The 14,379-nt window shown below is 39.0% G+C and overlaps 1 protein-coding gene across 3 annotated transcripts in view; it reads right to left on the reverse strand.

Annotated features, from left to right (window-relative positions):
- Positions 1-14,379, reverse strand: part of LOC124511284 (UPF0547 protein C16orf87) — a 34,602-nt gene extending 20,223 nt beyond the window's left edge. Inside the window, exons 1-2 of one of the 3 annotated variants that reach the window (XM_047078342.1) lie at positions 13,433-14,379; positions 4,757-4,853 (exon numbers count right to left, since the gene is read on the reverse strand). In XM_047078342.1, the coding sequence (XP_046934298.1) occupies positions 4,757-4,853; positions 13,433-13,498 (163 nt within the window). In that variant the 5' untranslated portion in view covers positions 13,499-14,379. The remainder of the gene's footprint in view (positions 1-4,756; positions 4,854-13,432) is intronic. The other 2 variants (XM_047078340.1, XM_047078341.1) reach the window with 2 other exon arrangements.

Raw genomic sequence — 14,379 nt, forward strand, 5'->3', positions numbered from 1 at the left:
AACTCATAAATAACAGAGAACAGATTGGTGGTTGCCAGAGGTGAGACTTGGCAGGTTTGCGGGGATGGGGTGGGGTGGGGGGTGATCTGGGATGAAGAGGGTCCTACAAGCTTCCAGTTACACTATACAATATACAAAGTACAAGTTTCTAACAACAATATAAATAAGTCATGACAAGTAACATACAACATGGTGACTATAGTTAATAATACTCTATTGAATATTTGAAAATTACTAAGAGTAAATATTTAAAGTTCTCATTACAAGAAAAAAAACTTCTGTAAAAAAAGTTCATGCAAGTATCGTTTTGCACTTTTTTTTAAGTATTAAAGTTTATTTATTTTGAGAGAGACACAGCACAAGTGGGGGAGGGGCAGAAAGGGAGGGAGAAAGGGAGGGAGAGTGAAAGGGAGAGAGAGAGGAAATCCCAAGCAGTGCCTGACACAGGGCTCAAACCCACCAACTGTGAGATGATGACCTGAGCCAAAGTCGTGAGCTGGATGTTTAATTTACGGAGCCACTCAGGCACGCCCTGTACTTTTTTTCTTAAATTAACTTTTAGAGATTTTTCCATGTCAATACATAACAATTTGCACCATTCTCTCTAATTAGCATATACTATTGTTCCCTAAAAGACGTACCCTCCTTAATCACTCCCCACTGATAATATCTGGCTTCACTTTTCCTATTATAAACACTGTTGCCTGAAAATCCTAGGAAGTATTTCATTGTGTATTATAAACAACTATCTCCAGGTTACATACCTGTTGATAAAGAAGTCTAGATTCTAGGTTATGTGCATTTAAAACTTTTAACAACTACTGTCAGACTGTTCTGCAAAAAGGCTGTGGTGTTTTATAACCTCACCACTAGTATGAAAGTACTCATTCCACCATATTCATAAAAGTACTTGGAAATCCTTTACATTTTTGTCAGAATATGGGTAAAAAGAATGGTATTTTATTTCAACTGCATTTCCCTAATTATTAGTGAAATTCATTATCCTTCCAGATATATATTATGTTCTCCATTTTCATTTTTTCTTTTATAAATTCTTATTAAAACTGAAATGTTTTGGATCCCATTGACCAGTGTTCATCAAGTACTTGGTAACTGTAGACATTTTAAAAATTATACTCTTCTCAATCTCCCACATACTACAAACTAACCAAGGTAAATCTTACTTTTAAGAAATTTAATTGTAAAAATGAACATTTACTGAGTACCTATAACATACTAAACTTTGTTTACATTAGCCATTTTTATATGCACTTCATCTGCACTTCAACCCTCTACGGTTGATACTATAAATCTACCTTACATGCAAGTAAGTAGCAGCCACTCAGAGGTTAATTAACTTGTTAGAGAGTGACAAAATTGGAATCTGAATCTGAAGCCAAGGTTTCCAACTCCCATGTTTATACTATACCAACTGTTTTCTAGGCTTTGAATATTCTTAACCTTTCTCCTTAAAACCTTTTCCTCCTTTGGTTTCTACGGCACAGTCTACTTCTGATGTTCCTCCATTTTTTTAAACTATTTTTTGTTTCTTTTGCTGGTACCTCTTCCTCCTCCAGGGAATTTCTAGGCTTTATTGTCTCATCTTTACTTCAAGGTCACAAGGCCACTTTTATTAAACAACAGAACCTCAGGAAATTCCAAATGTAAAATAATAATGAACTGCCTCTTATTTATCACCATGACTTAAGTACCACCACTCTCTCTTGTTTGTTCCCCTACAGCTGACATGTACATGCGCATCTTCTCAGTTGACCTGAACTCCCTAACAACCTCCACCATTTATGACTGGAGTTTGCCAGAGTTCAGTCTCTGAACATCTTCCTTTTCCTACCCCATAGACCCTATGGCACAATCTCCTCCATTTCCATGATGACAACTACCATTCACTAATGGCTCAAAAGATTTATCTCCAGGGTCGCCAGGATGGCTCAGTCCAACGACTTCCCCTCAGGTCTTGATCTCACAGCAGGTGAGTTCCAGCCCCAAGTTGGGAGCTATGCTGTCAGCAGGCCTGGAGCCTGCTTCAGATTCTCTGTCTTCCACTCTCTCTGCCCCTCCCGTGCTCATGCTCTGCCTCTGTCTGTCAAAAATAAACAAACATTAAAAAAAAACAAAAAAAAAAAAAACAAGATTTATCTCCAGGGGCACCTGAGTAGCTCAGTCCATTAAGCATCCAACTCTTGATTTCAGCTCAGGTCAGGATCTCACATTGTGAGATGGAGCCCTGCATAGGGCTCAGGATGGGCTTGGAGCCTGCTTGGGATTCCTGCTCTCTCCCTCTAACCCTCCCCTGCTCAGGAGTGCACACGCACTCATGCGTGCACTCTCTCTCAAAATTAGTAAATAAGCATAAAAAAAGACATTTATCTCCAGTTGAGGCTATTCCCTAAGCTTCAAACTCTATGTCCAACTGGGAAAAAAATAACCCACAAGGATATTTCACAACCACATCCAAAACTAAATTCTTCATCTTTCCCTCAAAACTTGTCTTCCTTTTTATATTCCTTTTCTAACCAGTAATTCAAGTCATTGGGAGTCACTGTAAAAGTCTTCCTTCTGGTTCAAGTGATTCCAATTCCTTAATTGCAGCATCTGTCCCTTCTCTCTATCCTTGCTGGGTTTCTTCTTTATCTCATTTCTCACCTGAGTCATTGGTATACAGAAGGAGCTCAAAAATATTTGAATAAAAAAATTTAACACATTTGTCCTGCTAAGGGGCACAAACTATGTCTTACTCATTTTGGAGACCCAGAACTGAGTTGACACACCACCCAGAAATCTACTGAATGAATCATTCCAGGATTTCCATACCTGAACCAAACTCTTCAGAGAATATGACCCAGGAGAACCCATTTTTAACAAGCTCTCTGGATGACTCTTATATAACTAATCCAGCAAAGCCTTTATTTTCATAATGAATGGGAACAAACTTAAACAGAGGCAGAAATGGAATTAAATAATTTTCTTGACTCCTAGAATAAACAGACCTCTCACAGACATAAATGTAAATAATTCTTGAATCATCTGCTACTATAAGCTAACCACTCTCTTAGTATTCTCACTATTAACATACTGCAATAGCCCACTTCTGTCTTGTACACCTTTCTCTAGACAACAGCCAAAATGGTATTTCTGAAAGGCAAATCAGATCATGCTACCTTTACCTCACTCCATCCCACATCCGAGGAATAGTTTCTCCTCACATTTTAAGAACAAAATCCAAAACTTCTTACTCTGGTTTACAAAACTGTATGCAATCTGGCCCCTGCCTATGCCTCTGGCCTCATCTCCCACATTCCCCTGCTCTTACTGTCTACACTGCAACCACATTGGCCTTTTCGTTCCTAAAATACACCAAAATTTTTTCAGCCCTAAAATTTTTGCATTTGCTATTTCATCTGTCAAGAATGTTCTTCTTGATCTTATCAGGGCTAGCCCCTTGTTCCAATTCAGCCTCAGTTTAAATGTCCCTTCTCAGAGAGGCCTTCTCCAGTCACTCAATCAAAAGTAGCCTTCTAGTCACATACTAGGACAGCAATCTATTTTAATTTCCTACAAGGCATTTATCACAAGCCAGTAACTGCCCTTTTTATTTGTTCATTGTCTATCTCATGCCCACAAGAATGTAAGCTCCATGACAGCAGTGAACCTCCCTTGACAGATTTCATTCATTACTTTACGCCCAAGGCTTAGAACAATGCCTAGCATACAGCAGTCACTCAAAATTTATTTGTAATCAATTTACTTTTATTTGGAGATCATCACTCTTCTAATATCACGCAAGGATAAATAACAAAATTTCATCTTTTAAGAAATATACTCACTGAATAAATCCAATTTGTCTACATTAATGGGAAAGTAAAACTCCAACAAAATTATTTTTTAGATATTCTAAATCAGAGAATTATAAAAAATAACCAATATGTCTAAAACTTATATTCACATCAAAATCAAGTTGTATTTTTCCAGTTACTAGTTAAAAAAAAAAAACAAAAACTTGAAAGTTGTTAGAAATTTTACCAGCACTGAGGTGGTAAAACCAAATGTCCATCAACCAGTGAATAAACAACATATTGTCACATAGCCTACAAAAATTACTAGTGAGCAGTAAAAAGCAATTGATTCTTATTGATAAACACAACAATATGGCTGAATCTTAAATTATGCTCAGTGAAAGCCAGGCAAAAAAAGAGTACATACTGTATGATTCTATTTATATAAAGTTCTAAGAATAGTGACAGAAAACACATCAGTGGTTTTGTGGGGGTGAAGGTAGCAAGAAGAGAGTAACAAAGGGGAACTAGAAAACTTTTGGAAAGATGGACATTGTTCATTACCTTGATTTTGATGACAGGTGTAATCATATGATACAACCTATCAGACTGCACACTTTAAATATGTGCTATTTACTGAATATCAATGATACCTTAATTAAACTATTTAATTTGTAAAAATCAGATCAGATCACTCCCTTGTTTAAAACTCTTCTATGTCGTGGAGACATATCCTCCAATAATAAACAGATTCATCAGCATTATAAGGGAGTTAACATTTAAATGGAATGAAGGGCAAACTAATGTCATAAACTGATTTCCAACAGCTAATAAGAACCAAAGGCATACTTTAATAGGTTTTAATTTTTAACTTCAACAGAGATGTAAATACTAAATTCACAAAAATTAGTTTTACATTTCTACATCAAAAAGCTAAATATGTGGTAAACTTTCATAATTACCTGTAGAAGGTGGTGATTTTTCTGGGTGTTTTGCATTTAAAAGTTTTCTGCTAATAAATATGTAACCACAGGGACACGATTTACATGCAACAGGAACCTGTACAAAAATAAGAAAACGTGTATTATTACTATTCTTCTATTGAACTTCTCAGTGTTTATGTAGTCTCCTGAACTGAATGATAAATTATTGAAGTAGGGATCATAGATTTATTTAAACCCCACCCCCTTACAACAAATTGACACTGGTATTATGTCCTATACATCGTTACATTCTCCTAATGCTTTACAATACCATGAATATAGAAAATGCATGATAAACATGTGCTGATGAGAGTGACCCATAGAACACCATAACAGAATCAGAGCAAGGGAAAAAAATGTGGGATAAGAGGTAGTATTTTCTAAAATATATGTTTGAGCCAATATCCCTGATGAATATGGATGCAAAAATTCTCAATAAGATACTAGCAAATCGAATTCAACAGCATATAAAAAGAATTATTCACCATGATCAAGTGGGATTCATTCCTGGGATGCAGGGCTGATTCAACATTTGCAAATCAATCAACGTGATACATCACATTGATAAAAGAAAAGAACCATATGATCCTGTCAATCGATGCAGAAAAGCCATTTGACAAAATTCAGCAACCTTTCTTAATAAAAACCCTTGAGAAAGTCGGGATAGAAGGAACATACTTAAACATCATAAAAGCCATTTATGAAAAGCCCACAGCTAACATTATCCCCAATGGGGAAAAACTGAGAGCTTTTTCCCTGAGATCAGGAACACGACAGGGATGCCCACTCTCACCGCTGTTGTTTAACATAGTGTTGGAAGTTCTAGCATCAGCAATCAGACAACAAAAGGAAATCAAAGGCGTCAAAATTGGCAAAGATGACGTTAAGTTTTCACTTTTTGCAGATGACATGATATAATACATGGAAAATCCGACAGACTCCACCAGAAGTCTGCTAGAACTGATACATGAATTCAGCAAAGTTGCAGGATGCAAAATCAATGCACAGAAATCAGTTGCATTCTTATACACTAATAATGAAGCAACAGAAAGACAAATAAAGAAACTGATGCCATTCACAATTGCACCAAGAAGCATAAAATACCTAGGAATAAATCTAACCAAAGATGTAAAAGATCTGTATGCTGAAAACTATAGAAAACTTATGAAGGAAATTGCAGAAGATATAAAGAAATGGAAAAACATTCCGTGCTCATGGATTGGAAGAATAAATATTGTCAAAATGTCAATACTACCCAAAGCCATCTACACATTCAATGCAATCCCAATCAAAATTGGACCAGCATTCTTCTCAAAACTAGAACAAGCAATCCTAAAATTCATATGGAACCACAAAAGTCCCCGAATAGCCAAAGGAATCTTGAAGAAGAAGACCAAAGCGGGAGGCATCACAATCCCAGACTTTAGCCTCTACTACAAAGCTGTCATCATCAAGACAGCATGGTATTGGCACAAAAACAGACACATAGACCAATGGAATAGAATAGAAACCCCAGAACTAGACCCACAAACGTATGGCCAACTCATCTTTGACAAAGCAGGAAAGAACATCCAATGGAAAAAAGACAGTCTCTTTAACAAATGGCGCTGGGAGAACTGGACAGCAACATGCAGAAGGTTGAAACTAGACCACTTTCTCACACCATTCACAAAAATAAACTCAAAATGGATAAAGGACCTGAATGTGAGACAGGAAACCATCAAAACCCTAGAGGAGAAAGCAGGAAAAGACCTCTCTGACCTCAGCCGTAGCAATCTCTTACTCGACACATCCCCAAAGGCAAGGGAATTAAAAGCAAAAATGAACTACTGGGACCTAATGAAGATAAAAAGCTTCTGCACAGCAAAGGAAACAACCAACAAAACTAAAAGGCAACCAACGGAATGGGAAAAGATACTTGCAAATGACATATCGGACAAAGGGCTAGTATCCAAAATCCATAAAGAGCTCACCAAACTCCACACCCGAAAAACAAATAACCCAGTGAAGAAATGGGCAGAAAACATGAATAGACACTTCTCTAAAGAAGACATCCGGATGGCCAATAGGCACGTGAAAACATGCTCAACATCGCTCCTCAGCAGGGAAATACAAATCAAAACCACACTCAGATATCACCTCACGCCAGTCAGAGTGGCCAAAATGAACAAATCAGGAGACTATAGATGCTGGAGAGGATGTGGAGAAACGGGAACCCTCTTGCACTGTTGGTGGGAATGCAAACTGGTGCAGTCACTCTGGAAAACAGTGTGGAGGTTCCTCAAAAAATTCAAAATAGACCTACCCTATGACCCAGCAATAGCACTGCTAGGAATTTACCCAAGGGATACAGGAGTACCGATGCATAGGGGCACTTGTACCCCAATGTTTATAGCAGCACTCTCAACAATAGCCAAATGATGGAAAGAGCCTAAATGTCCATCAACTGATGAATGAATAAAGAAATTGTGGTTTATATACACAATGGAGTACTACGTGGCAATGGGAAAGAATGAAATATGGCCCTTTGTAGCAACATGGATGGAACTGCAGAGTGTTATGCTAAGTGAAATAAGCCATACAGAGAAAAACAGATACCATATGGTTTCACTCTTATGTGGATCCTGAGAAACTTAACAGAAACCCATGGGGGAGGGGAAGGAAAAAAAAAAAAAAGACGTTAGAGTGGAAGAGAGTCAAAGCATAAGAGACTCTTAAAAACTGAGAACTGAGGGTTGATGGGGGGTGGGAGGGAGGGGAGGGTGGGTGATGGGTATTGAGGAGGGCACCTTTTGAGATGAGCACTGGGTGTTGTATGGAAACCAATTTGACAATAAACTTCATATATTGAAAAAAAAATAAAAAATAAAAAATAAATAATAAAATAAAATACATGTTTGAAAGCAGTTTATTAGAACCAGTTAGAAAAGCGAACATGGTTAGAAAGTAATTAAAGAAATCCCAGCATAAGAATGAGGGCCCGACTGGAATACGCTAATTTGATAAGACATAGGCATCTTTATTACATAGGCATGTTTATTACAGCATTATTTACAATAGCCAAGATATCCAACCCAAGTGTCCATCCACAGATAAATGGATGAAGAAGATGTGATACACACACACATACACACAGGAGTATTACTCAGACATAAAAAGAATGAGATTTTGCCAGTTGTGACAACATAAATGGACCTTGAAAATATTATGTTGGGGCGCTTGCGTGGCTCAGTCGAGAAAGTGTCCAACTCTTGATTTTGGCTCAGGTCATGATCTCACAGTTCATGGGTTTGAGCCCCATGTCGGGCTCTGCACTGACAGCACAGAGCCTGGTTGGGATTCTTTCTCTCTTCTCTCTCTGTTCCTCTCTCTCTCTCTCTCTCTCAAAAATAAACAAACATTAAAAAAAAATATTATGCTAAGTGAAATAAGTCAGAGAAACACAAATATCATATGATTTCACTTATATGTGGAATCCAAAAAACAAATCAACAAACAAACAAAAGCAGAAACAGATGCATAAATACAGAGAACAAATTGATGGCCCCTTTGGGGTGGGGCATAGGTAGGGGTATGGGCAAAATGGGTAAAGGAGAATGGGATGTTTAGGCTTCCAATTATAGAACAAAGTAAAGTCACTGGGTTGAAAGGCACAGCACAAGGAATACAGTCAATGGTACTGGAATAGACTCCTAGGGTGACAGACGGTAGCTACATTTATGGTGAACACATCTTAACCTATACTATCAAAATATTATAATGTACACCTGACACTAATGTAACACTGCCAAATATACTTCTGTTAAAACCATTTTTTTAAAGGGAAAGTACTGAAAATGACTCGGGTTCTAAAATAAGAGGGTAAGATGCCAATTGCCACTGACAAAAGAGTAGTTCACAACAATCACTTTGAAGGGCAAAAGTATAGCACAAACAAAAGAGAATGTAGGAGTCAAGATCTAGGATCTTTTTTCTTTTAATATTTTTATTTATTTGAGAGAGAGAGAGAGAGAGAGAGCACGCTCAAGCCCGAGCGGGAGGGGCAGAGAGAGAGGGACACACAGAATCCGAAGCAGGCTCCAGGCTCTGCTCTGTCAGCACAGAGCCCAACACGGGGCCTGAACCCATGAGCCCTGAGATCATGACCCGAGCCAAAGTCAAATGCTTTACCGACTGAGCCATCCAGGCGCCCCCAACCTTCTGTTTCCAAATGTGTAAATTACTTACAAGCGGCTTTCTCGATGTCAAGTCTATAATGATTTTTCAAAAGCCAATTATTATTAAAAATCATTTTTAAAAGTTTGATTTTGCATAGTCATTTCACTAATACTAGCCTTAATGATCCTTGAAATCAAGACATGTTCACCAAAAACCAGAAAGTAATCTCAATAAAAAGTACTCAGAATAATTATGGTCAGAAAATTGTAATTTACTTTTCAAGATAAATTCCATTTGCCCATTGTTTTGCCTGTGTGAAAGCTTAGCTACAATTATAAAGCTTTTTATCCACATATATAAAAAAATGCTTCATGGTCTAAAATATAAATACTTGATCTGATTAAACTAAATTAATATTTTGATAGAATTTTTTTACATGAAAATACTAAACAAAGGATCTCTAGTTTGCAATTTCAGAAAAATCACAATGAATCCTATAAAAATAATCGAACTCCAGATAGCTCAAACAGCATGCTTTATCAAGAATATGATGAGATTCTTTCAAACCAGGACAGAAAATGTAATGTTACATTTTCTACTACTGTAAAATGTACCCAAAATAGATGTTTGTCATTTTAAAATTTCACATCTTCACAGAAATCAAACTCAAAGGTACTGACTCATTTCCTTTACACTTACACTATTAAGGTAATTCACTGTACTGTAAACTATTTTAAATTAGTGCTATCCAAAAAACACAGAAACATGATGTTCTTGTTCAAAAGGTCTTTTGCTACTCAGCAAGCATATTCTTCCAGTCACTAAAACCGAACAAATATAAATTTAAGTCTCTGTCTTATACACAAGAATAATATATCAACCCATATCCAGAATTAACAGAGGGCTGCACTTAAGTGAGACATGTACATTTGCCTTTGGGATAAAGAATGTACAAATACCAATCGATCGGTGGATTTTCATCCCTTAGTAAATGTTTTATGACTAGAAACATTCATGCGCCTGAGCTAAGTTACCCTAAAATCCCTTTTAAATGGAAAGTTGTCCTTCCCCTAATCCCAACTCTGATAAAAACACAACCAACCACCACCAAAACCCAGATCCTAGAAAAAGAATATAAAATCGGGTGGACTTCAGTAATATTGCTCTTTTATAGTACAATTTGGATTTTAAACAAAAAAATCCTAAATTTCCTTCAAATTTCAGTTGTAATGACAAAGATGATACTAACAAAAGTTCTAATGCTATACTCTCAGGATTTTAAAATAAAAAAAATAATAAAAAACCTAAAGTTTGTTTACTGATGACTTATTGTGTATCAATTTATCCCTTGTAAACTGCATTCAGATTGTTTACAAGTAAAAAAGGTAAAAATAGGGGCCCTGGGTGGCTCAGTCAGTTAAGTGTCTGACTTTGGCTCAGGTCATGATCTCGCAGTTAACAAGCTCAAGCCCCGCATTGGGTAAAAAAACAAGTGCAAAAACAAGACCCTGGTTCTATATTGTTTCATTGATTTTCAAAAGTTCAAAATAACCACACTACAGAGAACTCATTTACATTTCCTTGCTAACAGAACCAAAGTGACCTACAGTGGACACGTTTGCAACATAACACATAAAATTTCCTATAAGTGGAAAAAAAACTGCTTTATTAAAAAATTTTAAGGCAAAAACAGACACATATACAAAAGATACCAGACAACTAATAAGAATCTTGAATATTCATATATACAAGATGGTTCAATAATTTGAGCTACTTGATGTGAAACCTCTCGAAAAATGAAAAGTATTGTGGTTTAGATGTTTCAGAACTGTATTTTCAATACAGGATATAAAGGGGATGTTACAAAGCAACTGAAAATCTATGTCTTTCTTGCTTGATCTCTGTACCTGTTTTTAAACTTTTACACACACGGAAACAGAACATACGGGCTCTGCGCTGACAGCACAGAGCCTGCTTGGGATTTTCTCTCTCCTTCTCCCTCTCTGCCCCTCCCACACGCGCATACATGAACTCTCTCTCAAAATAAATAAACACTTTTTTAAAAAATGGCTTTCTAGATTATAATTTTTTTCTCATTTGTAACTATTGGAAGATTGTATTCTCCAATAATTAGAAATTTAAAATTAATTTTATTTCCTTCAATCCAGTTGCTTTTAGTAAAAGATAAATCATTTTTAAGAATCACCAAAAGGGTTTTTTTAATGTTTATTTATTTTTGAGAGAGCACAGGTGCAAGGGAAGGGCAGAGAAAGAATCCCAAGCAGGTGCCTCACTGTCAGTGCAGAGCCCAAGGCTCGAATGGAACTCACAAACCATGAAATCATGACCTGAGCCAAAATCAAGAGTGGCACCCTTAACTGACTGAGCCATCCAGGAGCCCCAAGAATCACCAAAAATTTTAATTAGTCCTCATGTATATTATATTCTCTTAAATATTTAGAATAAAAAACAAAACCAACATTTTAAATTATATAGTAGCTTGCCGTGGACTGAATAGTGTCCCTCCCAAAATTCGTAAATTGAAACGCTAACCCCTAATCTGAAGGTATTTGGAGATTAGATAATCAGGTTTAAAGTCCCGAGAGTGGGGCCCTCATGATGGCATTAGTGCCCTTCTAAAAAAAGAACAGAACCAGAAAGCTCACTCTCTTCGAGGATCTGGGACTCCCAAACTCTAGAACTGTGAAAAAATAAATTACTACTGTTTGAGCCACCTTATCTATGGTATTTTGTAATGGCAGCTTGGGGGGGGGGGGTAGTTTAGTGTGTGTGTGTCACAAAATTAATGTATGTTTACAAATAAAATGCTCATCACATTTTGCTGAACAATTAAGGGGACTCCTAACAAGTTTATTATCCTTTCCTTTTTCTTTAACCAGGATATTAAAAACAGGTTATTTTTCCCAAAAGATTCCATTATGCCAAGTAAAACAAGGTCAAGACTTGCAATAACTTGTGCCCTACAAAAACTGGAATGCATAAAGCATACCATGTAAACCTTATACTGCAGTTCATCAGAACAAATGGAAATGATTTAAATATTGATATTATCTAGCAAAGAGACTTAAATCACAAAATCCAATTTTGTCAGATTTAACAAATTTTAATGGTAAGAATAGAAGTTTAACTTTACTTCAAAAAACATGGCTAAATTGTTTTTATACTGCATACCCAATAAACTCAAAAGATCAATAAACTAATTCTCCTTACACAATCTTCCTTCCTTGAATTTCTATCACTGCTCATAAAATATACTGAAACATGTAATGTTTTCTTTTACTAGATTAGATCAACGTACGAGATTGCTCTTAAAGAATGCACTAACATCAGCATGTTATTTTTTTAAAAAGCTCTCCAGCTATTCACTGGAGCCATATTACTCCTGTTTTAAAGAAAAAAAAAAATATATATATATATATTTTTTTTTTTTTAAAGAAAAGGGGGGGAGAAAGGTAGTCATTTTGAAAAAACGACCTCAGTAGAAAAGAAAAAAATCACACCCAGATCTGCACATTGGCATGTAATAAGGGCCTTCAGATGGTTTTATTGAGAGTTTTAACTCAATAGATTGTAAGACTTAGGAACGTCCATTATTCTAGTAAACAATGAGGCATGCATAAAACTAACAAACAGTAAAATGCGATTTTAAAAATTACAGCTGTCACTATTAATTCTGTGCAGAAAGAAGTCATTTAAAATTCTTAAAACTACATACAAATTTTTTAAAAGATCTGGAAGCAGAAACGCCAAATTTTTAACAGCGGATACGAGGGCGGGTGGGGGAAGTGAGGAGAGCCCAGAAGGCAAGGGCTTCAATGGGGGCGTTATTCAATAATGTTCCACAAAAAACAATGTAAAGATTCACTTTTATTTCCCTCAAAACTATAAGGAATACATATTTAGAAGAAAAAAATTGTCCAAATTCGCCTAAACTTGAAACCATTGCATTGCGGCCCCTTTTGTCACATTAAGCCTCCGCCTAGCTCGCGGCAGAACAGTTTTGGGGGTTCACTGTATACATCTTATGTGAACAAAGCAACCCTGCGTGGCAGGAGCCGCTTTCGGAGCCACAACCCAGGAGCCTGGAGCTGGGCACATCGGGCATTCTCGTCGGGCAGAAAGGGAGCTGAAGGGGCCGTGCTCGTCCACTTGGGCCGCTGCTCCCACACTCCCGCCGCTGTCAACCGGAGCCGGCCAGGCGACTCGGAAAGGGTCCGGACAGGCTCCAGACAAACCCACGCCTCCCTCCCGCGCACACAGTCGCCTGGCTGACGCTGCCAGGTGGGCACCCGCCGGACTGCGACCCTGAGCGCCTCCCTGGCACCCCCTCGGCTCAGCCCGGCCCGTTCCGGGGTTCCACTGTAGCCCCCGAGCCCAAGGGCCGGCCCGTCCACTCGGCCTCCCGAAACCGGCGAGGCGGCCTCTCCACAGCCAACGGCCGCCCGCCCGCGCACTCGCCCGGTCCTCTGCGCCCACCTGTTGGTCGCACTCAGGGCACGATTTGGTGGCCATCTTCACTTTCTTGGCTCGAGTTGCAGACATGCTCCTCTCCGGGTGCGGAGGCAGTGGCAGCAGCGGCGGCGACGGCGACGACGGCGGCGGCGGCGGCGGCGGCGGCGGCAGCGGCAGCAGCTCGGGCTCCTCCCCTAGTATCTCATCGGCCCTGCCTCCGCCAGGCGGGTCCCTGCTGGCCAGACCAAGGGTTGGGCGGGTGCGCGCGCGCGTGCGCGAATTCGCACGGAGCCTGCGTGCCGGGGGAGGGGGGGCGGCGGCGTGCACCAGCAGCGGCCGCAGGCCTCTCGCGTCGACTCCGCGGGCCCGCGAGACGCGCTCCCACACTCACGGCACCGGTCTTCGAGCGTATCCAGATTCTCACGAGAGGAGACGGTCTCGAAGGTCCAGCGCCACAATGACCACGCCTTCTCCTGCGGAATGCGTGGGGGCGTGGCTTGGGCGTGGCTCAGCAGTAACGGGCGTCGGGATCGGCCAACGAATGCACAGATAAGGCGGGTGGTGTTGCTGGACACCCCCTCCCCCCGGGAGGAAGGAGATCGTGAGTGAAAGTGGTGGAAGAGAAAGCGCGCTTAGCACAAGTCGCGGCATTTAATACACTTCAGTGAATGTTAGCTTCTCTAATTATTGAGGAATTGTAATAGACACCTGCTGAGTCTGCTGTATGTCAAGCCTAGAATCGGCGCTAAGAGATACAAAATTCAACGTTAACTCAAATATGGAAAGCTAATTCTGCCAGCCAGACAAATGTGAATACTAGGAAGTGCCTGCCCTCAAAAAATATGCAGACTACTGTGGTACATGGCCTAATATTAGAATACAGCAGAACTGGGCGGTTGATAGGAAGAGTAAATCGGTTGACTATTTAGAACTTCATACCAAAATTTTAAAGCCACATAGCCATTGACCTA

Source organism: Lynx rufus, unplaced genomic scaffold (assembly GCF_022079265.1).
Source record: "Lynx rufus isolate CCGP_SWC_20201006 ecotype Redwood Valley unplaced genomic scaffold, mLynRuf1.p SCAF_16, whole genome shotgun sequence".
Lineage (NCBI taxonomy): Eukaryota > Metazoa > Chordata > Mammalia > Carnivora > Felidae > Lynx > Lynx rufus.